A 26,081-nucleotide genomic window follows, 5' to 3' on the forward strand; every position below is an offset into this window, starting at 1 on the left:
TCTTCTGATGTTGCTGACGATTCTGAACTCGTCTGCCATCTTTGTCCAAACAGAGACAGTGTGATCTAGTGGTTAGAACAGCTTGGTGCCCTCCATATGTGGCTGAACCAACAACTCCCACCATCCCTGACCATCAGCAATGCTGGCTGGGACTGGTGGGAGCAATATATATGGAGGGCATCACTTTCCCTGTTGCTGGGTTAGAGTGCAGGGCATAGACTGGAAAGACATGGGTTCAGATCCCATACCTATCCCTTGTTCCAGCCTACCACAAGGGGTTTTTGTGGCGATAAAATGGACACGGGATGATGTTCACTAGCCTGAGCTACTTGGAGCTGGGTTAGGTTTGAAACAAACTGAGTGGGAAAATAATTACTTTTGGCTGGATGTGCAAATTGTTGCACCACCTAGCACAACCTACTGAAACTGGAACAGTCTCTGCATCTGGATGCGGATGCCGTTGTGCACCCTGAAGTTCATGGAAAGCAAGGATATTGAAGATACTCCATTGAGCATCTGTGGTTGTCTGAGATCATGGTTATTGTTGTTTAGTCGCTTAGTCATGTCCGACTCTTCGTGACCCCATGGACCAGAGCACGCCAGGCACTCCTGTCTTCCACTGCCTCCTACAGTTTGGTCAACTCATGCTGGTAGCTTCGAGAACACTATCCAACCATCTCGTCCTCTGTCGTCCCCTTCTCCTTGTGCCCTCCATCTTTCCCAGCATCAGGGTCTTTTCCAGGGAGTCTTCTCTTCTCATGAGGTGGCCAAAGTATTGGAGCCTCAGCTTCACGATCTGGTAGATCATGGTAGAGGACTACATTAAAACAACAGGAAAGATTTTGGCACACACCCCACTAAATGTATCCTATAATGTCAAGAACACATTCTAAAAGCTATCCTCTTGCAGTCAGAGATCTGGCTGGATGCTTTTTGACCTTTGGTCTTCATCATCAGCTTGTATACTCTTCCAGGCCAAGAACACACTTCCTCCCAGTTCATCGTAAACATTAGCGTTGCATAAGCTCTGAGATGCTCCTTCTTTTCATTTCCTTCATTAGCAAGGCAGGAACAAAGTTCCAAGCCTGTTAAACGGCCGTTTATCTCTCTGCCTCGCAGATGTTCTCTCCAACTTCCTCCTTTCATAATTGTGGGATGTTGCGCAGAGGAACAGAGAGCGCTTCACGTGCAAGCCGTTCTGCAGATCATTTCCCATCACTCATATGTCGCGAACAAACGAATGCCCACGTGAAGTGAATGGCAATTAAGACAATTGCCGATGCTTCCATGTTTTATGACCGGGACCCAAAGGTCGGTCAGGGTAGCTCTGCACGTGCAGCTGGTCTTCATAGTTTTCTGCTTCTGTCGCTGCCTCCTTCCCTGATGCACTGCCTGGCAAGCTGCTCCAAGCCCAGAGGGCCTTCATCAGAGCAGTTTCTCCAGTGGAGTGCAAGCAGCTGGAGCCAAGGGCACAAGTGGTAGCCAAGGGCTGCATGCCTTTTGATTCTTAGCCAGTACAGTTGAACCTCTACTTACCACCACCTCTTCTTACCGTTGTTCCAAGTCACAACCACGGCAAACCCGGAAGTAACCGGTGGGTTTGCTGCCGTTTGCACATGCGCAGGAGCGGCGATCACCGTTTGCACATGCGCAATCACCGTCCACACCTGCGCCTCTCCCAGTGACCCGTTTTGACCTCCGGAACGGATTATGGTCGCAAATAGAGGTTCCACTGTATCTATAGAACTACTTACAGTGGCAATATTCTTAATTGTTTATTTCTGCAACGGCAGTCCATATAAAGTCCAGTGGAATGTAGGTTGTCATTTCAGTAAACAGTACAATACAGCTGCAGATTGCATGCCTTTGTAGGGTGTTCCTTCTTAATCAGCTGATCTGCAGAGATTCCTCTGCACAGGTACACATATGAAGGCCTCACAGGACCTTTTGCTAATCTTTAGGACAGGGACGGGGAACCCTTTTTCAGACTATGGCCTCCCCATCATCCTATGCCATTGGCCATGCTGGCTGGGGCTGAGAGTGAAGTTGAGAGTGCAGCAATGTCCGGAGGGCTGCTGGTTCCCCACCCCTGTTTTAGGAGTCCCCACCCCTATATTATGCCTTTGCAACCAGTATGATGGCCTATGATAGTGAAAGTGGCCTTTGCACTTTCCTAAGATGCCGAGGAAAGCTGGTTCCTCTTTACTGGGCCACCTTCTGTGTTGCAAGAGGGGAACTGCCTTCTCTTTCCGACCGAAGTTAATCCAATTAAAAACACAGTTGCGGCTTGCTGAGACCAGCATGATGAATACTATTTAAGCCCTTAACATTTCTAGATTCTGTGATTTGCAGAGTACTGCCCCGTATCATGTTTGTAAGTTGCTTTTTGTCTAGTTATTTAATCTTAAGTTGCTATTTGACTAGTCGTGATAGTGTTGGCCTAACGTAAAACTAGAGGTTTGAAAAAAGAGGTAGGGATCAATCTCGCTCTGTGTGTTTCAGCATTTTCCTGGATATTGTGTGGTAGTTTCAGTCATACCTAAAATGTTGCTTTCCCCAACAATTCTAGGGCTTTGGATTGACTTGGAAATATCTTACAGTGGATCTTTTCTAATGACCCTGGAGACCAAAATGAATTTGACCAAACTTGGAAAGGAACCTCTAGGTGAAGCACTGAAAGTTGGAGAAATTGGCAAAGAAGGGTAAGGAATTTTTTTCCTACTGTTTTGGTGTGTTTTTTTAAGTACAGAAAGCTCTTCATAAAACTCTGTAATAGAAACTAGAATGAGCTGATAAGTCTGGAGTTTTATAATGAATAACTGATTACAGTTTTGGGGAAGTTGTCGCACTATGCTAAAACTGATCTCAAAAGTGAGAGGCGGGGATTGGTCAGTAAGTCTTGTGACCACCTGTAGACTGATGAATAACAACTTCAAAGTTAGCTTAACTGTACCCTAATAAACTAATGGTAATGGCACTGGACAGAGATCATTCTGGAAATAGATTTTTTCTTTAATTTCTAGCTTCTCTATCCCAAGCAGGGCTGGATTTAGGTTTGATGAGGCCCTAAGCTACTGAAGGTAATGAGGCCCTTTATATGCGCAGCTGTCCTTTGTCAACAACAAATTGTCACTGTTTTTTGTGTTGAATATATGCTATATGGTAATTTATGGACCTAATAGGTATCTAAAGCCATTTGCACATAACAAAATATGTACTTTAATCACATTTGTTTTATTTTGTTTTTTTATCTTATATTTTGGAAATGTACATCCAGTTTTTTTCCTTTAATTTTTATGAGGGGCCCCAAGAGAGTGGAGCCCTAAGCTATAGCTTGTTTAGCTTATACATAAATCCGGCACTGATCCCAAGTAGGAATGGAGGGGGCAGAAGGGGAAAAATAAAAAATTTATGTATCAGTGCTAAATAAAAAGCTGGTTGCAAGCAATAAATGAACAGAGAGAAAAATCATAATTTTGTAAACCTTTTAAACCAGGGGTTTAAAATGTAATGTAATGTAATGGCTAATGTAATGCGCTCCAGAGACCACAACTGCTGCCAGCATTATCCAGCATAGTCGGTGGCCCAACATCCGAAGGGCACCACGTTGGCTACTGCTGTTTTAAACAGCTGTGTCTTCGTGTGCAGCACTAGAGTACATGTTCAGTCCAATTTAAATTCTGAAGAAGCTGCAACAAGGGAGCATTGCTTCTTCCTAACATTCGTTCCACCGCCATCATCCTGCCCATATTCTGTGTACCTTTTAAGTTTGGGGTGGGTGTTGGGTGTTCCACCCCCCCCCCCCGTTTTAGAAGCTTTGCACTTTTCCTTGCTCACGCTGGATGTTTGTTTGTTGTCCACATTGCAGGAGAATAGACAAACAGCAGTCATTATATGCCAAGAGCACAGAAACACAGGGCACCTATTATATATGTAAAAAAAATATAATCGGTGGGCATATGTATGTTTTTAGTAGGACCAAAGGAAGAGAGGTCATATCTATGCTAGAAGTGGGTCTAAAGTCCCAGCTTTTCGGCTTGCGTTATTCTTCCCCATTGATTTCACATCATTATATTGTGGCTGGCTGGCATCTCCTCTCTGCACAGATACAAGACCTCAGTGGGTCTCTCCCAGGTATTGGTTCAGTCCCCTTATACCTATTACCAAGAATCGGTATCAATATTTTGTCTAATATTAATAGTTTTACTGGCGTACATTTATGCAGCTTTGGAAACCCAAGTATCCGATACTGCTTCAAATGTTCAAGTGTTGCTGCGTGGTCTAACCTGCATTAAAAAGAGCTTTGCTTAAATGTCAGCTGGCTAGTACTGTTTGCTTTATGTTGGCCAAATAGAGCCCCTCCTAGGTAAAGGTAGCTTGCAATTTCTCCATACTGTATCTTCTCTAACTTGTATTTGTTTTTTTGGTTTTCTTCCCGCTTTCATTTCCTTTCCTTTTTTTGGTAATATTTGGATTCGTCAATCTGTGGATTTGTTTTGATCTGGTGAGTGGTATTTGTCGCATCATCTCATCCCTTGTGGAGTGTTCATTCTGTTTGTGCTGAGACCATTCAAAGGGCTTTTTTTGGCTGGAAATAAGGGGCAATGCTATTGCAAGTTGTTAGCCCCCTTCGGTAACTGAAGCCACCTGGCTCTCTAAGGTTTTTGCTTTTATCTTAACAAAACCTTGGCGTGGAGTTTCATTGAAGTTAATATCTGCCTTTAACCCCCTACCCTAGCTACCTAACAAGGCTGAATTCTTTCTACTCTTTAAATTTGCTTGTGTTAAATTTGCTGTGTTTGCTCCTTAAGTGATTCTAGCCGGAATCACTGAAATGACTTCTGGGCTAGTTGAGTGAGAGGAAGCACTCTCTTGTACTTCCCCAGTTGCCTTGGAATGTTTAAAGCTGGGCTTAGGGAATGACGTGTGTGCTCTCTTTGTATTGGGAGGCAAGCATCTCTCTAACGTGAGTAGCACAACTTCCCTGCTGTGCTCCTCTTCTTTCATTTTTTTAAATACAGCTGTTTGCCAATTTCCATTTGGTCTTTACTGCTCCATAGAATCAATAAACTGCAACATTCCTCCATTGTGGAGTTGTCGCACCTAATTCTGCCCATCCTGCAGTCAGGGAAAAGCTAACAGTAAAAACTGTTTTCAAAGTCTCCCTCTTGAAGCTTGATAGGCCTTCATCCTCACGTGTATATTCAGCCGTTACTGCACTGTAGCCAGCACATGTTGCAGTGAAAGGGTTATTACTCAAGAACCTCTTCTTGAACTATCTGGCTTATTCCAGGGTTGCTTTATATAGCAGTGGATGTTCTATAGAAGATGGCATCTAGCCATCCTGGTTGGGTGAAGTGGGCGTGGGAGAAAAAATCATGGCTATCTAGAAAAATTGGCAGGATGGTACTGATGGCCAGCTTTTCCGTGTTACTGCCTGAACACTTTGATAAGTTGCTGCTTGCAGATAGCCCTTTTGTATTCTGTTTTTGTCTGGTTGTTGGTGACCAAGAAAAGCCTGAGCTTACTGTTAGGACAGGGCTTTGGAAAGGAATGTCCACTTGAGAACATGCAACTTGCATGTGAAATGTCCATAGCAGATTATTACACCAATTATGGAGAAATTGCCAGTTAGGGCTCTTTGGATTACCATCGAGGTTTTGTTCCATATACGTATTGTTTTTAGTAATTCTGGGTTAGGTGGCAGTTCTGCAATCATAACATTAGAGCCTGGGCTTCTCCCCTGCTGGGAACCCCTCAATACATACTGCATTCGAATACTTAGAGACTCAACAAGATGCATTCCCTAGACTTGTCCTATATTGTCTCAGGCCTTCTTAATATGCCAGCTATACTTTGCCTCTAAGACCATCACTGCCTTTACTGCTACTTACCAAATGTCTTGTCTAAAACACTTCTGACTCTGTTGCTGCCGGCAACTATTATGATAGGTAGATGCGGCTCAGCTATGTGTGCAGGGGGCAATAAGAGGGAAATTATATGATACGGTGGCAAGAAAATAACTCCTGGAAGCGCATGGTGCTCACAAAAGCAACCCTCCAGTTTCATTCAGAAACCCATTTGACTTCCCAAGCATGTCTCATCCGGTCAAAAAATTGTGCTTAGTCAAAGTGCTCATCCTAGTTTGGTATTGTAATTGTTTGCATTGCATTTAATTGTCATGAAAGACACTTGTGCAGAAATGTGTCTTCACCTTCCATTTGACTGCATGGAAGTAACTCACACATGTTTCCGTTCATTTTAAGCTAGGTTTGACACAGCTGTGTTGGAGTAAGTAATTATTGTATAAATAAAGCATGGTGCGGCGCACATTTTTAACTGGGGAAACAGGAAGATGTATAGTCATGCAGGGAGCAAAAACCCTGTTTCCAACCTATGTTAATTAGGTGTCACTTCAAAACTGAAATGTGTCCTTCTTTTCAGTTTCAGGCCAAGGGCATATTGCCTTGCAGACAGCGATGAAGAATCTTCTAGTGCTGGCTCTTCAGACGAAGATGATGCTCCAGAAGCAACAGGGAGCGAGAAACCTCTAGTGCCAGGAGGAGAAGGGTGAGTTAGTCTGTGTCTTGGAGCACAAGGAGATTGTTCGTTCTGTTTTTGTGTTAAGCATATTACTAGTATTCTCTAGGTAAAGAGTGTGCATCAACAAGTGTTACAGCCAGACTTGGTTGTGTTCATTGGATTTGGACAAATACCAAATCGCGAACTGAAGTGGGTCACTTTGAAATGATATGGGGCTTGTCTGAAACAAAAGCGGCTCTCTCTGAAGCACCCAGAACCAAAACAGGGACCTCTGAAGTAATTGGGATGCTTCAGCCATGCAGAAATTGGGGGGCAGGTTTCACCACCAGAAAGCCTTCAGAGCTGGATCTCAAAACAAAGAGATCATACCTGAAGGAGCATGTCCACCCGCATCGTTCAGCCTGAGATCCAGCTCTGAGGGTCTTCGGCCTGTTCCCTCACTGGGAGAAGTAAGTTTACAGGGAACCAGGCAGAGGGCCTTCTCGGTAGTGGCGCCCACCCGGTGGAACGCCCTCCCATCAGATGTCACGGAGATGAGTAACTATATAACCTTTAGAAGACATCTGAAGGTAGGCCTGTATAGGGAATTTTTTAATGTTTGGTGTCTTATTATGTTTTAATGTGTTGGAAGCCGCCCAAAGTGGCAAGGAAAACCCAGCCAGGTGGGCAGCATATACACAATAAATTATTATTGTTATTGTTATTGTTATCATCATCAGGGGACTGAAACAACTCCCCTGTGAGAAAGCATTATAATGTCTGGGAACTTACAGTACATAGATTAGATAAAGGGAAGCAAAAGGGGGACATGAGAGAGGTCCTTTTTAAAATAAGAGTCATCCACTGAGGCTGAATGGTTGGAGAGTGAAGGAGATTGCTGTTGCTTTCATGTTCAGCTTGTGGGCTTTGCATGGGCATCTGGTAGGCCACTGCGGAAAGATAAAAGTTAAAGGTAAAGGACCCCTGGACGGTTACGTCCAGTCAAAGGTGACTATGGGCTTGGAGCGCTCATCTGGCTTTCAGGCCGAGGGAGCCGGCGTTTGTCCACAGACAGCTTTCCAGGTCATGTGGCCAGCATGACTAAACCGCTTCTGGCACAACAGAACACCGTGACAGAAGCCAGAGCGCACGGAAACACTGTTTACCTCCCCGCTGCAGCTGTACCTATTTATCTACTTGCACTGGCGTGCTTTCAAACTGCTAGGTTGGCAGAAGCTGGGACAGAGCAACGGGAGCGCACCCCGTCGCGGGGATTCGAACCGCCAACCTTCTGATCAGCAAGTCCAAGAGGCTCAGTGGTTTTAGACCACAGCACCACCCGTATCCTCCCACTGTGGAAAACAGGATGCTGGGGTACATAGGCTTTGGGTCTGATCCAGCGAGGCTGCTTTTTTATGTTCAGCCAATATCTGTTGCCGTTGAAAAGCTTACAAACTACTCAACTGGTTTGTATACACAAGAAGTCACTGGAAAGGTCATTGCTGTCTAGGCAATAGTGATGCAACTGGATGTAATGATACTCTTGAGCAAGTGAAGGTGACCTTGGGCATTCACAGTAATGGCAGTGGAATGTAGAAGTGACTCCCACGTTTCCTGTTCCCTCATTTCTTGTGTAACACACCCAAAGATTGCTCACGGTGTGAATTGAGAGGGCCTACAGTGACTCCAGGACATCTAAATTCCTCTGCTGATGGAGGGAATGGCTGATCTTGGGTGGGATGCAAATGCCTCCTGTCAGTGGAAGCTTTGAAAAGTACCATACTTTTCGCTCTGTAAGACGCGCCAGACCACAAGACGCACCTAGTTTTTGGAGGAGGAAAACAAGAAAAAAAAAATATTCTGAATCTCAGAAGCCAGAACAGCAAGAGGGATCGCTGCGCAGTGAAAGCAGCAATCCCTCTTGCTGTTCTGGCTTCTGGGATAGCTGCGCAGCCTGCATTCACTCCATAAGACACACACACATTTCCCCTTACTTTTTAGGAGGGAAAAAGTGAGTCTTATAGAGCAAAAAATATGGTAATTTGTGGTGGAGGGAGGGAGGTTAAGAACGACCTCTGGCACAACTTGTGTGGGGAGGAGAGCAGGGATTGTTCCAGCTGGTAAGCTGAAATGCTTGCCCTGAGGGGGCGATTGCTTTAGTAGGACATTGAATTCCTCCCCTGGACTATGAGTTGTTCATGTAAAAGGAAAGCTGCTGCATTTCCCCACAACCTAAAGTTGCCATCAGAACGCCAGAGGTTGTGTTTTAACGCAGAGGCTGAATTTGGGATTAGCCCCACAAGGAGTGTGACGTTAGATCTAGCGCACCTAAAAGAAACCTGTTCTCAAAGCCGCAGAGACCCTGAAGTCAACTGGTGTGTGCTTCTTCCCACCAAACTGTATTGGTCTTCTCATGTGGAATAAGATCCTTGGCTGGTGCAAATAAATTAATGTACATCACACATACTAAATCTGGTCCATATGCATATCCGTAGAAGATGAAGTGAATGGGTAGCATCATCAGGCTGTTAATGGGTTCTGAGAGCCACCTTTGCTGCGAACCACCATTCTGTACATCTGGGGAAATAAGCGCAATTTGCCTGATATGCCAATAATTGCACTGTCTCAGGTTCTGCGCAGCAGTAAGATTCTCATTGTCCCTTTTTGCACATAAAAGTGCTATTTTACAATCATAGGAAGGCAGGCCATTGGTCTTGTCAGTTGAGTGCTGTCGCTGGGAGAGGCAGGGGAAGAGACAATAATATCTGAGGCTTGGGAAGGAACTCCATATGTTTTGAGTGTTTCTCCAGACACTTCTGTCTGTGTCACTCTGTGTGTGTGTGTGCATGTTAAGAAGGTGACGAATAAATTGCCATTCATTATGCTAGTTCATGTTACAATGAACACATTTAGTGGTTAAAAATAGCCGACTGTCATGCATCCAGCACCATCTGGAAAGGAGAAACATTTGGGGTGAATGAAGGATAATTGCTAAAAATTTGTGACTAGGAAGGTGTTTTTGCAGGCTTTGTGGTGATGACTCTGGGTACGTACTGAATAAATCTTGTTGTTGTTGTTGTTGTTGTTGTTGATGACGACTAGCATGTAGATTTACGCAGCATCTCAAGTCAATCATAAATAATGTAGTAAATTTTCCAGATGATGGAAATTCCAGAAATTGCTGCCCACATTGCTGTAGCACATGCAGGTCTTCATTAGCTATGCAGGCATGGCCAAACTTGGCCCTCCAGATGTTTTGGGACTACAACTCCCACCATCCCTAGCTAACAGGGCCAGTGGTCAGGGATGATGGGAATTGTAGTCCCAAAACATCTGGAGGGCCAGATTTGGCCATGCCTGAGCTATAGGAACAGTAAATTTGTGTTGCTCTTCGCCCAGTCTAATGAATGAGCGCTCTGCCTCTGCCATCTTCGCTGCATGTTCTTGGGTAAAAAAAACTTTCTGAATGACATCTATATTTTCATGCAACTTGGGAACAATCTCATACATGTAGGTCATTTATTAGCACTGTTTTCACACCACAGAGGCATGGGCCTTCCATCTTCTTAAAAAATACCAGGACCTCCTTTTAATCCCATTTGCACCCATGTTTTTATTTAATTTTTATTTCATTTCTAAAATGTGTATCCCATTTTTTTTTAACTCTCTGCAATCTCAAAGCAGCTAACACTCAAACATAACAACAAAACACTAAAGAATCAATATCCAGTTAGGAACAGTAGCACAACAAGCAGAAATCCATAACATTGACAAAGATGGACCAGAAAGCAGCCACGGTAAAGCTCTCTTAGCAAAGCCATTTAGCAGTCCTTAAACAGCTGCCTCCCTAATCCTTAAAATGCCCCTCTTACACTCCTGAGGTTTGAAAGTAGTTGTGACAATAGGGACAGGGAGCCGGTTTTTTTTTATAACATTGCATTAAAAACTGTTGTAAAGGGGGAATTGGGGGAAAGGGGAGGAAATAGTATGCAGGATTTTAAAAAGATGTTCTTTTGCAAAATCCACCAAAATACTGCTTGAGATTGAAAGGACTAACGTGAACAGCCCTTCAGGCCAAAACTCTTTGGGTGGAGGGTGGTATATAAATTTAATTACCGTATTTTTCGCTCTATAAGATGCACCAGACCACAAAACGCACCTAGTTTTTGGAGGAGGAAAACAAGAAAAAAAATATTCTGAATCTCAGAAGCCAGAACAGCAAGAGGAATCGCTGCACAGTGAAAGCAGCAATCCCTCTTGCTGTTCTGGCTTCTGGGATAGCTGTGCAGCCTGCATTCGCTCCATAAGACGCACACACATTTCCCCTTACTTTTTTGGAGGGGAAAAGTGAGTCTTATAGAGCAAAAAATACAGTAATAATGATAATAACAAATACTTGGTGAGAATGTAAGCACCCAGAATCTTTGGATAGCATCGTGGGGCATTGTCCTTTCTCTCTGTTTTTTGTACTTATTTATTGTATAAATAAATAAATTACCTACTTGGGTCACTTTGTCTGTAAGTCCTCTATCGTGTCGATTTGCCCAAAGGCATCTCTGTATATAAATTAGTGGGTGGCCCTTTTAGGAACCTAGCAGCAACCTCTGGGCTTGTAGCAATTCAACTTTAACGCTATGATGAAAGTCTGCATTTGTGCATTAAAGAGCATATATACCCTATAAGCAGCCCTGTGATCTTCGGATGAAGGGCAGTATATAAATTTAATAAATCATAATAATCTATCCAAGCTTCGTCATGCATTTTGCCTCCATTCTACTAATTGGGGATGCAAGAAAGGCATGCATGCAACTCTCCTTCTCTCTGCCCATAGCAAAGCCAGTATCACGAGTTTTTCAACTGCTGTTGAGGAGTTCCAGCAGCCTGTGTTGTTTGGGCCGCTTACAGCCCTGCAGCAACAAATTAGTCATCCCTAGCACTAAAGCATAGAAAGCCAACATGGTGACTTCCAGATGTTGCTGGATTCCCAACTCTCATAATTCCGGGCACCACAATTTTAAGAAGGATGTTGACAAGCTGGAACATGTGCAGAGGAGGGCGACCAAGATGGTCAAGGGTCTGGAAGCTAAGCCTTATGAGGAGCGCTTGAAGGAGCTGGGTATGTTTAGCCTGGAAAAGAGGAGCCTGAGAGGAAATAGGATAGCCATAAGAAGGGCTGCCACATGGAGGAGGGAGCAGGCTTGTTTTCTCCTGCTCTGGAGGGTAGGACTCGAACCAATGGCTTCAAGTTGCAAGAAGGGAGATTCCGACTAAACCTTTGGAAAACCCTTCTGACGGTAAAAGCTGTTCGGTTGTGGAACAGACTCCCACGAAAGGTGGTGAACTCTCCTTCCTTGGAGGTTTTTAAGCAGAGGTAGGATGGCCATTTGTCCTGGATGCTTTAGCAGAGATTCCTGCATTGCAGGAGGTTGGACTAGATGACCCTTGGGTCCCTTCAAACTCTGAGATTCTATGATAAGCCACAGCTAGCTTGGCCAATGGCCAGGGATGATGGGAATTGATGTCTGGAAACCTGCAGAGAGCTCTGTGTGAATATTCTATCTACAGTGGTACCTCTGGTTACGAACTTAATTTGTTCCAGAGGTCCGTTCTTAACCTGAAACCGTTCTTAACCTGAGGTACCACTTTAGCTAATGGGGCCTCCCGCTGCCGCCACTGTGCCACCACCGCACGATTTCTGTTCTCATCCTAGGGTAAAGTTCTTAACCCAAGGTACTACTTCTGGGTTAGCGGAGTCTGTAACCCAAAGTGTTTGTAACACGAGGTGTTTGTAATCTGAGGTACCACTGTACAGCTACAGAATAAGATAAAATGTTTTTTTGTTTTTTAAATTTTTTAAAACCCCTCTTTTCCAGGAACAGCTGTAAACCTACTTTGATGCTTTCTTCTTCTCTCTCTCAAAGATACGTTGGGGGGCACCGAACCAGTAAAATAATGAGGTTTGTGGATAAAATCACCAAGTCAAAATACTTCCAGAAAGCAACGGAGACGGAGTTCATCAAAAAAAAGATTGAAGAGGTCTCGAACACTCCACTTTTGCTAACCGTTGAGGTACAAGAATGTAAAGGAACATTAGCAGTTAACATTCCTCCACCTCCCAGTGATCGAATATGGTAAGCGGGAGTCGAGACTTGACTTGAAGCCTTTTCAAGAGCTGTGCAATTTATCATTTGTTCCTATGAAGCTACCAGGACAGTGGTTTGATTCTTTCTGCTGTGGAAAGAGCTCCTATTTTGTCATTTGGGTTGCCCCCCACCCTGCTGCTCCCTTTTTGTTTCTCTCACATGAAAACAAAGAGGGCTGCATATGTGTGCTGCTGAGGGGTTGGTATGCCATAGGATGTCCCATCTTAAGAACCGGCAAGCATTTTTAAGAAGCATTTTGCAAATCCCAAATGTGCATTGTGCCTGGTACCTGAGTCCTACTCAGAGCAGACCCTCCTAAGCGGTCATGGCTAAGGTCCATTAATTGCAGTGGGTCTTCTCTACACCTTAGAGGTCCTGGGCCCTAAGGAAGTTAGATTAGCCTCAACCAGAGCCAGGGCCTTCTCAACACTGGCTCCGGCCTGGTGGAACGCTCTGTCTCATGAGACCAGGGCCCTGCGGGATCTGATTTCTTTCCACAGGGCCTGTAAGACAGAGTTGTTCTGCCTGGCCTTTGGCTTAGAATCAGTTTGATTCCCTCCCCCCTTTTCTTTTTTCCTCTGTCCTCCTGTGATGAGGCTGCATTTTAATGTTTTAATTGTTTTAATGTTGTATTTTAATCTAGTTTTTAAGTTGTATTTCAGTCAACTTGTTTTTATTATTGGTTGTTAGCCGCCCTGAGCCCGGTCTTGGCTGGGGAATAATAATAATAATAATAATAATAATAATAATAATAATAATAATAATAATAATTACTCTACCTTAGTTGGATGCAACCCTCTGGCTGTATCCAACTTACCTAGGACCGAGTTTAATTGCACACAATGGTGCTTGCTTCAGAGGGGGTATGTATGGCATTTGCTATTCCTACAAACTGGAAGCGGCTAACCTGCAGCCTTCCACATATTGTAGGACCCTAGTTCCCATTGGCCCCAGACAGCAGAACCAGCATTTGGGGATGATGGGAGCTGTAGTCTAGCAACATTTGGAGAGCCATAGGGTAGCCCTTTCCAACTCTACAATTCTGTGATTCTATGAAACAGTTTGTTACGATATACAGTCAAACCTTGGTTGTCTAATGTAATCTGTTCTGGAAGCCTGTTTGGCTTCCGAAACATTTGACAACCGAGGCGCGGCTTACGATTGGTTGCAAGAACTTCCGGCACTCAAGCGGAAGCTGCGTCAGACGTTCGGCTTTCAAAAACCGGAGCATTTACTTCCAGGTTTTCAGCGTTCAGCAGCCGAAACGTTCGAAAATGGAGCCGTTCGGGAGCCGAGGTTTGACTCCACATTCCGCTTCAGACTACAGATGGGAGGGGTGCTGTTGTAAAAATAAATAAATGTCTAAATCAATTTTTTAAAGCTTTTCATAGATTTCTAATATTTGAAAAGCTGGCAAAAGCTAGCGGTTCTATTAGGGCAGAGAAGCACCAGTGTGGGATTGCAGGGGGTTGAGCTACTGTAATCTAGAAATCGAGGACAATTACCATATTTTTCGCCCTATAGGACGCACTTTTCCCCCTCCAAAAATGAAGGGGAAATGTGTGTGCGTCCTATGGGGCGAGTGCAGGCTTTCGCTGAAGCCTGGAGAGCGAGGGGGGTCGAGGCTTCAGGAAGCTATCCGCAAGCCTTGGGAGCCCGGCGCGACTTCCCGCCGGGCTCCCAAGGCTTGCGGATAGCAGCCTGTTCTGGGGGCTGGGGTCAGGGGAAGCTCAGGCTTCCCCCACCCCCAGCCCCGCAAGCTCCGGGAGCGATGGCGAGGTTGCGCAACCTCGCCTTCGCTCCTGGACCCCCAGCCCCGAGGCTAAAAACGAAGCCAGGACAGCTAGTGGGATCCATCCCGCTCGCTGTCATGGCTTCTTTGCTCTTTGGGGCTCGGGGGGGGATAATTTTTTTTCTTTATTTCCCCCCCCCAAAAAAAAGTGCGCCCTATGGGCCAGTACGCCCTATAGGGCGAAAAATACGGTAGCTTTTCCCAGTTTATGATGAGGCCCATTGCTGGGAAGAACAAAGTATTGCACAAGATGAGGATCAAGACAGGTGTGTCCCTGAACCTTTGTCCCTGAATTAGAGCAAGTTTTGGTATTAACACCTCTATTGTTACATCTGTAAATTACTGTTACTACTAGCAGCAAAGACTGTTTTACTTGGAATTCTGGAATTCAGAAGCAATACAAATTGTTAATGAGTCATACCAAGGAAGATTCACATCTTTGTCGCGTTGTAACATAAAGCGAATACACAAGGTAACTAGTGTGCTAGCTATATTGTTGGACTTGGACCAGGGAGACATGCGTTTAGATCCCAGCTCAACTGTGGATGTCTCAAGATGTCCTTTAGCAAGTATCTGTTTTGGACTTACTTCCCAGGTTGGTAGTTTATGATAAGAGTGGAAGGAGGAAGGAAGAAGGAGAAGATGAATCCGATAAACAAGTAAATGCCACCATACATTCTTTGTGTTCTGTTCAGGTACGGCTTCCGAAGACCACCCTACCTGGAGCTCAAAGCTAGGCCAAAGCTTGGTGTGAGAGAGGTGACTTTGGTTCATGTGACTGAATGGATAGAGAAAAAATTGGAACAAGAATTCCAGGTATATTTCTTCAAAGCTCTTTTAATTGTGACTAGTGTTCAAACATGAAACAAACACAAACATGAGCCTGACCAAACTGCGGGAAGCAGTGGAAGACAGGAGTGCCTGGCATGCTCTGGTCCATGGGGTCACGAAGAGTCGGACATGACTAAATGACTTAACAACAAAAAGAATGATTATCAAAGTCACTTGGCAATACACTTACCCACTGAATGCAGATGCCATTATTATTAATCAGTAGCAGGGATGCTGTGGACAATCATCTGAGGGTTTGTTATAGGAATGGTGAGGAAGCATGGGGTTGTTGTTGTTGTTTTTGGTTTTTTAAAGACTATAAAAATCCAACTGAATTTATAATGCAGAAAACCTGCTTGAAATTATTGCACATTGACTTGGTGCCAGCACTCAAAACCAGCTCCTGGAGTAAATCTGCAGGAAAAAAATTCCACCTGTAATATTTTTGGTGAAGCAGAAATTATGGGGCCTACATTAGTCCTACTCAGAGTAGGCCCACTGAAATGGATGATATAACTCACTTAGGTCCCTTAATTTAAATTGATCAGCTCAGAGTATTAAACTTAGTTGGATGCAATCCTCTGTCCAAACTTCAGATCAGTGCTGCCTTCAGAAATCTGGGTGGTGGGGCATAAGGGGCTTCTGCAGGCAGCAGAGGGAACACTTAAACACACACACACACACACACACACACACACACACAACAAAAGGTAAGTTGCTTCATCAAAATTGTATGGTTCGAATGATATCTTGTCATCTGAAAACTGAAGTAGCTTTGTCATAAATGACTGATGTTTCAACTCTGCTTCATAGATTAAAATAAAAAGTTACCGGGGATTATGTTTGGTTGCTGTATACCTGTTTAGTATCATACTTGTTAGACCCACCAATAGGATGGTCTGAAATATTCACAAATTCTAGGTTAAAAAAGCAGCAAGCCTAGATTGCGGTTGCTTAAACCCCCTTCGTGCATTAATGCAATTACTGGGAAACAGGAGACGGACCAAAATGAAGGGAAATTAAGCTTATTTTTGAAGCATATCACTTGCCTGTGTCGTTTGAATTTTCTGATTGGTTTTTTACACTTTGCAGAAAATTTTTGTCATGCCAAACATGGACGATGTTTATATCCCTCTAATGCACTCAGCCATGGATCCCCGTTCATCTGTGTGTCCTCCGAAAGAATCCGTCACAGAAGCTACTGATCAGCCATGAGATGTGAAGACTGCAGTTTACAGTATTAACAGATTATGTTTTCATGTGGTTTTGGGGTTTGTTTTTTTAAAAAACGAACTGTTTAGTAGATTTTGTCCTTGTGCCACATTTTATTTTTCTTTCCGAGGAGGATGGCTTTATGCCCATCGTTGCTCCAGTTTGCCCAAGTGTTGCTCCTATCTCCTTTTCTGAACGTAAATTCCATTTCCTAAACCAGTCTGTGTCTTTGCAGCAGCTGCTGTTGGGCTTCCGACGTTAGCAGTTAACGCGCAGCACCGTGCTGCTGTAAAGAATTAGGAAAATCTCCACCAACTGCAATTGAACCAGGAGCTTTGACGCGAACAGTTGTTGTTCGTGAGCGTGCAATATTGGCAATGCACACCGAGCATCGATGGCTCGTCTTATGCAGCCGCACGAACCTGTCCTCTATAAGGAACAAATTTGCATAACTCGAATACCTCCCTCTCCCTCCCTCTTTCTCTTTCTCTCTCAGGCAGTTGGAGGTGTAAAATGAACAGGTATGTTCTTTCACTTCTGCAGTCCAATAGCTTGTGTCAAGCAAATTTTGAACTGTTTTCTGGAGTTAAGAATGTAAATTGGATATATAGGTGATAATTGTGAAATCACTTCATGTGGATTATACATAGTAGCTTATTTTTTCATACAAAATTGTGCTTCTTTTGGAAACAAGTAGCCATATAACACATGTAGACATACAGAAGTGATTAGCGAGGGGGGTCTAGCGATCCAGAAACGCATTAAAAATAAGGCAAAGCCATGAGACCAAACCATAGTAAGCCTTTTATTTAAGTGAGGTACAATCGCCATGGCTTGTGATTCAATACCTGTTGTTGGACATGAACACACGTCGAAATGTCTAATGCTGTCAGTACATGCATGTGTGTACTGAAAATGATTGCAGCTAGCCTGTATGAAGTCATTCAAGTTGATTAAATTTGTCTCACATTCCTGTTGCTGTGTTTCCTCATGCATACGATGTTCATGGATACAGTATGGTGGATCCACTTTTTTTAAAGAGGGGTCAAATCCTGATTGTAACTCATTTGCCATCATTAACTGTGGGCACCTTTTTAGGCCATCTTGTGAAAATGGAAGCTCAACAGGACTCCAGAGCATTACAACTGATAATGGCCAACACTTAACAACAAATTGCCTTGCTTTTCTTTATTGTCTTCAGACCATACATGCACATTAAATTGGTAACTATTAACACTACATCATAAATGATCGACACCAGTAACGGAGTGTTTCTTGATACTCAATATTGCCAACTACTTATGTCAAGAGAATGTTAAATTTAGTTTACAAAGCAGGCGAGTTATTCAGCTCGCCTCTTAATAGTGTGCTATGCTTTAAGTGGTTTTTAAACTTTTTGTATGTTGTGTTCGGTTACTGTGTATAAAACGTTTCATGATTTGTCATCTCGAAATGAAAACTAATTGAGTGGAGTTGGTTTTTTTTTAAAGCACCTTGCCTGAAACATATTTAAAGAAAAAAAAAGCATTTAATATATTTAAGTATTCATATTATTTGGACACCTTTATTTTTGTTATGTAAACACCTATGACCATTCCATTTTGTGTACAGACCCAACTCTTGTTCTCCGTATGGAATCATTTCCCTTTATGAAGTCTGCATGTCTTCTTCACAGTTATTCCCCCCACCTCGCCCATGTGCAATAACAAAAGTCTAAAGACTAGATGCACTAATTAATATGTAAACAAGATACCAAGATTTGACACAAGTGACTTCATTGCACTTCATTAATTGGACTATGTGGGTTATTACAATGGGTTTGCTTTGTTCTCTGAAATAAATTTATCCCATGTCAAAGAACTGACTGGGTGTCATTTCTGAAGTCGTGAAAGGGGGAGAGGGACATGGGAGGTCCTGTCCAAAAACTGCTGGCTCTCCAGATTTTGTTGCACCTCCATCAGCCCCAACCAGCATGGTTAGAGATGATGAGAGTTGTGGTATAGCAACATATGGAAGACTGGTTTCCCACCCCTGGTGGAAACAGCAGCCAGCTATTTCAGTTATGGATTGCAATTGCCCACTAGCCATTCCAGTCTGCAGCTTCTCTCCCCTGCTCATGGGTCCAAAGACCATGGCATCAGTGCAGCCTCAACCAAGGCTTGTCAGCAGCAGGCAACAATGCCAGATTGTAGACCATTTCCACCTCTATTTTTCCTAAGCAAAGTAATCCACACTGTTCTATTTATGAATTCTAAATTATTTGCCATTTTGAGAACAGCAGCTGTGAACACTGCATGCAGGGCACACATGAATCAAGTTCTCATTTTTTTTTTGAGAGAGAGACAAGGCCATGAAAGACATTCTTCTTAAGTCTTGGGCCTGTACAGATAAGTGTATTTCTCCTATGTCCTTTGCTTTTATCACTGTGCGGCACTTAGTTTTGCAAGAACTTTGGCAAAACAGTAAAGCCCAAGTGGGACTTGCAAGACAGTGTTGAATGCTTCTGTTTGGGATTCCAGCCACTTTTTGTTTCCCCCAATTTGTCAGCAGTCCTTGGGCATTTTATCTCCTGGGTACCTCCACTGGTTTCTACTGGCAGTGTTCAATCTCTGGAGACATTTAAAAATAAGTCATTTACTTAGATTTTTAAAATAGCTTATTTACACATATGTATGTCTATGCAGTTCCTTAATTCATACTGAGAAGCTATGTGCCCTTGTTCTTATCCTCTTCTAGGATACCATCCTGTTTAGTCCTGCTTTCTAGTATACAGGTTGTGGCCTGCTCAGTCGTAGCATATTATGGAAGAGCTGCATCCAGGGTTTTTCCCAGAAATTTTTTGTACTTATATGCCACACTCCCCTACGTACAGAGCACTCTCCAACCTGCAGTGTGTAGAGGTATGTGTACTTTGGAAGTAAAAACCAAAAAACTTCATGCAAAGCAGTTGGTTGTCCCTAGAATCTACTGATCAGTGCTGCTATTGTTGGCAGCAGTGCAGGCACTTAACAGCCTTCAAATGTAATATATTTGCAATGGCATCTTCCTCAGGAAGCAACACTTAATTTGGCGGTACTAGCAAGATGTGTCTGGCATTGCACTATTGCAATAGGTGCCTCCTGAGCAACTCAGGCCAGAGGCCTGGGAATCAAAGGTGCTTGCTGAAGGATCCCTTCGAATAGCGCTGCCAACCTGTCATAGCAGTATTAACAAAAAAAAAATTTTTCCTTCCAGTAGCACCTTAAAGACCAACTAAGTTAGTTCTTGGTATGAGCTTTCGTGTGCATGCACACTTCTTCAGATACACTGAAACAGAAGTTGCCAGATCCTTCTATATAGTGAGAAGGTGGGGAGGGGTATTACTCAGAAGGGTGGTGGGAATGGGTGATTGGCAGATAGCTGTGATGAGCCTGTTGACGACTTAAAACCATGGAGAGACCTGGTCTGAACAAAGACATTGGATTCTTATCTCATACATGACAAAGCCATTTTTCACCTTCTCACCCCTTGCTTTTTCCTGTAAGACCTATTGCAGTCGTTAAGAGTCGTCAACAGGCTCATCACAGCTATCTGCCAATCACCCATTCCCACCACCCTTCTGAGTAATACCCCTCCCCACCTTCTCACTATATAGAAGGATCTGGCAACTTCTGTTTCAGTGTATCTGAAGAAGTGTGCATGCACACAAAAGCTCATACCAAGAACTTAGTTGGTCTTTAAGGTGCTACTGGAAGGAAAAAAAAATTTTTTTGTTTTGACTATGGCAGACCAACACGGCTACCTATCTGTAACTGGAACTATAGCAGTATTAGTTACAGCCTACTAGGGCAGTGAGGAATCCTCATGGAAATTTGTTCAGTAGCAGTATTGTCACCTGCGACTCAACAGTTGACACACTATACCAGCAGTGGTGAATCTATGGTATGCATGCCAGAGGGCACTCGGAGCCCTCTCTGTGGGCATGCATGCGGTCACCTCAGCAGGGCTGTAGCTTCCGTGCTGGGGGTGGATGAGGTCTCACGTGCAAGCAGGAGTGGAGGCGGGGATCTCAGAAGTGGAGACCCCCGCCTCCACTCCTGCTTGCACGCAAGTAGGAGCTGGAGCGGGCAGGTAAGCTGAGCAGTGCCTGGCTGCTTTCAGGTGATGCAGGGGCTCTCGGCTGCAGCTTCCGGGCTGCCTTCACAGGGTTGCAGGGGATCTGATGTGGAGGTGGGGGCTCCTTTAAACCTCTCTCTTGAGGGGAGTGCAGCCGCGAACCCAATGGAAAGTGTGACAGAGCCTGCTGGGCAGCCCCAATCCAGCTCCTGTTCCTGTACAAGCAGCAATGCTGCCTAGCGGAGCAGCCTGATCCCACTCCTGCTTGCCTGCAAGCTGGAGCAGGCGGGGGAGTTGGGGGTGGGGCGGGTGGCGACATCCCTTGCCTGCTCACTTGGCAGCCCAGCCTTGCTCAGCACTGGAGGGCATGGTTGCTGTTGTGGAGGCAGAGGGACCCAGCACTGGAGGGTGGCAGGTGCCTGCTCATTTGCTGCCCAGTCCGCCTTTCCTCACTAGGAAAACGGAAGTGTGGCACTCAGAACTGAAGTTAGAACAGAGCACGTTCGGCTTCCGACAAAAGTTCCAAAACCAGAGCACTCATTTCCAGGTTTGAAGTGTTCAGGTTCCAAGTAATTAAAGAACTAAGCTGTTCAAAAAGGTACGACTGTATTTCATGGATTATTTATTACAACAGCAGTCATAAAGAAGAAACGTGCACACAGAAAAAATAAGATATACAGGTTAAATTCCTGTGCTGGCACTTTTGGGTTGCAGTTTGGGCCCTTTGGTCTCTAAAAGGTTTGCCATCACTGCACTATACAAAGTACAGTCTCCATTTGTGTGGTTGGCAGATCTAGTAAAAATCCAGTTTGCAAACTTGGCTTTTGGGTACTTTCAGCTAGATTTAGGCACAGGGGGCCCTTATAGGATGTATCTCTTAAGGGACATTTAGACAATGCCAGATTTCATAGCTCAATTATGATTCATATAGCACGCACTTTCAATAACCCAGTACCAAACTAAGAGTGACGCCACTACATTCGTACCTTGGATCCCAAACGCCCTGGATCTCGGACGTTTTGGCTCCCAAACGCCACAAACCTGGAGACAATTGTTCCGGTTTGTGAATGTTCTTTTGGTACCCGAATGTCCGACGGGGCTTCTGATAGGCTGCAGGAGCTTCCTGCAGCCAATCAGAAGCCGCGATTTGGCGTTCAAACATTTTGGAAGTCAAACGGACTTCTAGAACGGATTCCGTTCGACTTCCAAGGTACGACTGTATATCACGACTGCCTGTGCCCCGTATAATTCAGACTGGCATTTATTTACTTAATGCCCCAAGTTTTTAATGAGGATTTTTAAAGAAGTATTATTCATGCCAAACAAATTGCATCTTTCAGGAAATGTAGTTAATTTTTAAACCTTCACTGTAGGCTCCTGAAAGGGATGGTATGAGAACCATTATGTTTTGTCATGAATGCCTTAGTTCATTACATTTTCCAGGCATGGGGAGAATTCAAAGTTCTAGAATTTATTACGCAAATTATGTGTTGTTAGTCTGGCATGTATTGTCCTAAGCCTCTGCCCAAATGGAAGCCTCTAACCTCCCCAGAAACATCTTTTGTTGGGGTGTGTGTCACATAAAACAAAAATGACACTATTCAAGAGGCAAAAGTGGACTCCAGGGGTATAATATTCAGGTCAAATAAACCAAAGGCAAGCTGAAACCCAATAAGTTCTGGTATACAACGCCAACTGTCTACGGTATTTGCAACCCTTGATGCAGTTCTGGATTGTAGTATTTAATCATCAGATAAAATGTAACTTGCCCTTAAAAGAATCACTCAGATTTCAGCTGAGCAGCACCAGTTATAAGCAAGTCCTTTACTTTTGCACTGTAGCGTAGCCAGTGAGGCCATGGAATCGGCCATGCACCAGTTCAAAGGCAGTGCTTCAAAGTCAACAGAGAAAAGAGACACACAATAGTTTTTTATTTTATTATTTTATTTTAATATAGTGCATCCCCACAGCAGCTTTAGTCGAAGAGCAACGGCTCCTTCATGTAGTTTTCTTTCCACGAGGAAAAGGAAGACACTAGCCTGCAAAAAAAGAAAAGGCATAGAGTTTAGACTGAGGAATGACAACATGGAGCAATTTTGTTCCTGTGCAGCACACACAGCTTGCATGCCTGTTCTCCTTTTGCAACAGCGCACAGGTGTGCAGCAAATAGTGCCAGCCAGATTGCTGCAAGATAATTATCACAGCCAAGCCAGTCATTCCATAAGCAATGTAATTCTCTTAATTATGGCTGAAAGGAGATTTAATCTTTGATCATAACTTTTCTTAAAACAAGAATGGTTCTTCATAATACTGCAAGCATAAACGAACAAGAGCAAAGATAAAAATCCAGTCACTACCATTGCCATTCTCTTACCAGTTACAACTGGTAAACAGTAATGAATATATTTGCTTGTGGAAACATAGCCACTAAAGCTGTGCAGCATTATTCTGTCTCCCACTTGTGAATGCATCTTAATGGGGCCACATACGGCAGCATAAAGATGCTATCTGCAGGGTAGCACAACCTGCCTTCTGCAATTTTACGCTGGAGGCTCAGATTCTACGTCTCGTCATCTGCATCAGCAGTCTAACACGCCAAAAAAGAATCATCACAGCAGCCAGCGTTAGGCAGGAGTGTTCCCTTTCTCAATGGCTTTCTCCAGTTAAAGAGAAGAAGAAAAAACCCAGCCACATTTCAGAGGATTTAGGACTGCGTAGAGAGTCATCAAAAGCACAAAAGTCCATCCACATTTGTTCTGGAGTCAAAAGTCCACTACCAGTTCCACCCTTGGCAGTAGATGTTCTGCTATGAGCGTAAATCCCTCCAGCTATATTCAGCCAGTCTGAGCAGAGCATTGACTATATAAAGGAAACTGAGAGCATGGGGTGGGGGGAGATATACTTTTAAGCCACCATGTTAAGCATCAGCGAGCAACTAAAAGTGGGGGATCCTTTTGCAAAATGTACACTAACGTGGCCTGTACATCAGCCTAACGGGGGCGCAGTTGTATAACTCGGTATCCTATATTCTTGAGGTCCCCCTGCACGTTGGACGTCCTTCCCACTTTCAGCCACTAGGCCCTGCTCAAAAGCACGCAAAACCTTTCCCTGCCCTTTTTCGCCGTGATGGCACGTGCTTTTTTTGGAACGAAGTTCCAAAGACCCACCCGCGCCTGCGAGCAGAAGAAAATCCACGGCAATCGTTATTCCCAATTATTTAGCGTATAAATATACGGACTTTTTGCGTGCGCTAAGACCCCCCCCCCCGCAATCCGCACTGTATCGGACATTATTCCGTTCTGCTTTCCTGGTCCTGCGGGTGACGCGTGGTGCTGATGCTGCACATTTTTTATTTCAATTTTACCGGGGAGTAAAGCCCCGCGGATCTCCATAGGGCAGCAACCGGCCCAGAGGAAATGTCCTGAATTTGTCCTCGCCTGCACAGGACGGCTTCCCGAGACCGGTCTTTGCTTCCTCCAACCACGCAGGGTTCCCGTTTCTTTCCCCTCCCCAGGTAAATCCCTTCTCAAAATAAGGATACGCGGCACTCACCTTCCCCATCTCCCCGTCCTTGCAGCGAAAAGGCCGGAGCCGCTTTCTCCAGCTCTATTTATGCCCATTGTGACGCGTCAAGACCCGCCCCTTTCCGTCAGAAGCCGCGTGGGATGCGGAGGATGTGGCGAGGTGAAAGTACATCGCTAATGCGCAAAGCGTTTTGTTTCTGCCTCTTGGGGGCGCCGGGATTGGGGCCGCTTATTCTTTACGGCCGCTTGGAGCCTTGCAGCCTAAAAGAGATCGGCTGCAGGCGGTGTTCTGCACGCTTACCTGTAAACCTTGTTTAATTTACTCTTGAGTAATGGATTGGGCTGTAAATCAGGACGCTGCCGAGTTAGGGTTGCCATGTGGCGCACGACCCAATATGAAATAAGCAGTATATCTTTCCGTTTTCCCACGTCCGTCATTTCCTGCTTGGTTGTTGTCGTTGTTTTAATTGCTTTTTATTTATTTGCACCGTTGTTGTTTTTAACAGAGAAACTACGTTGCTGTGGTTCTCCGAAGCCGTTAACTAAATATGGAGGGAGTCGGGGTAATTTGCGCAAGTTTTGAAAGGCGTAGTTGCCTTGGCTGCTTTTTGATCGCGGCTCCGGATTTATTTTATTTCACTTGCCTCCAGCAAATGCTTCTACCCGCTAGAGGACACTAATTGCTCATTTTAAAAACGGGTAGGTGGAGTTAGGAAGAGAGTACAGTATTCCTCGTTTCCCCCTGGAAAACATCCCTTGCGGGAGTTGAGCTAAGGGAAATAAATATGTTTTAAGTCCACTAGCAGAAAATAATCAAATGAGGAGGAGATGCTTAATTCCTTTTATCTTTATTGCCGATCCTTTTGGGAAGACAACACCAAAGCAGTATTCCAGCAAGGAACTTGCTAAATCAAGAGTTCCATTAACATTTAAAATATATATAAAAAAGAGGAAATTATTTTTAAAAATTATTTAAAAAATAAATATTATAAAAAATAATAAGGAAAGAAGAGGCAGAAATTGCTTCAGGAAGGAACTCTATTTGACAGAGCCCCTGCTTGTTCAGTTTCATTTTTATTTTTTACTTGCCCTTGGACACAACCCTCAACATGCATTTGTCCTGATCACATTTTAGGCAGTTTTGCTAAATTCCAGTGAAACCAAAGGAATTGCTTCCACTTGCTGTAATGACTTGGAGTGTTTCCACAGCAAATGATTAGCTAATGTCACATTCAGACCATTGCTTTCCTTTTAAAATCTGGTTTGTGGTTACTTCCCTCACTTGATTTCCATCACAATTGCAGTGCTAGTCTCCCAACTGCAGATTGTTAAAGTTTTATTATCATGTGGCCCCAAAATTCCGGATCCCCCCCAAAACTGTTGCCAAAGTTTTAGTGCTGTTTTGTGCTGTGAACTCTGTGTTTCATGCTGCCCCCCCAACCAATTGACACAAATGCCCAAAAAATCCAACCTTGTCCAATTGACTCCAAACAGGTGCCAAAGATTAGTACTTGTTCTGTGCTAAAACCTGGGCTAAACTTTGGCCACCTCATGAGAAGAGAAGACTCCCTGGAAAAGGCCCTGATGTTGGGAAAGATGGAGGGCACAAGGAGAAGGGGACGACAGAGGACGAGATGGTTGGACAGTGTTCTCGAAGCTACAAACATGAGTCTGACCAAACTGCGGGAGGCAGTGGAAGACAGGAGTGCCTGGCGTGCTCTGGTCCATGGGGTCACAAAGAGTCAGACACGACTAAATGACTAAACAACAACAAAGTGGGCTAAGCGGACTGAAGTGGGACAAAGTGGGTTAAGGAGACTTGAGGGGACTGAAGTGGGCCGAGGAGACTTGGGGGGCTCCAAAATGAGCAAAGAGATTTGAGGGGCCCAAAGTTGGCCGATGGGAGTTGAGGGGACTTGAGGGGCTCCTCCTCCACCCTTTAGTCTTCTAGAAATTTTTGGT

General features: G+C 44.2%; 1 protein-coding gene and 1 long non-coding RNA gene across 10 annotated transcripts in view; one reads left to right on the top strand and one right to left on the bottom strand.

Annotated features, from left to right (window-relative positions):
- The window catches only part of TEX2 (testis expressed 2), a 96,804-nt gene extending 78,444 nt beyond the window's left edge, over positions 1–18,360 (top strand). For 4 of the 9 annotated variants that reach the window (XM_083598597.1, XM_083598598.1, XM_083598599.1 and 1 more), the window contains 5 exons: positions 2,570–2,702; positions 6,445–6,570; positions 12,444–12,653; positions 15,153–15,273; positions 16,381–18,360. In XM_083598597.1, coding sequence (XP_083454723.1) covers positions 2,570–2,702; positions 6,445–6,570; positions 12,444–12,653; positions 15,153–15,273; positions 16,381–16,503 — 713 coding nt within the window. In that variant the 3' untranslated portion in view covers positions 16,504–18,360. Of the gene's footprint in view, positions 1–2,569; positions 2,703–6,444; positions 6,571–12,443; positions 12,654–15,152; positions 15,308–15,517 lie in introns of all 9 variants that reach the window. The other 5 variants (XM_083598600.1, XM_083598602.1, XM_083598601.1 and 2 more) reach the window with 2 other exon arrangements.
- Positions 18,361–22,521: 4,161 nt separating this feature from the next.
- On the bottom strand, positions 22,522–25,651 carry LOC310755723. Its single transcript, XR_014544469.1, has 2 exons — positions 24,148–25,651; positions 22,522–22,634 (listed from the first exon to the last, which is right to left on the bottom strand). It is a non-coding gene; the product is annotated as an uncharacterized lncRNA (long non-coding RNA).
- Positions 25,652–26,081: the final 430 nt, after the last annotated feature.

This window comes from Podarcis filfolensis, assembly GCF_964270895.1.
Source record: "Podarcis filfolensis genome assembly, chromosome: 2".
In the NCBI taxonomy this organism is placed as follows: Eukaryota; Metazoa; Chordata; class Lepidosauria; order Squamata; family Lacertidae; genus Podarcis; species Podarcis filfolensis.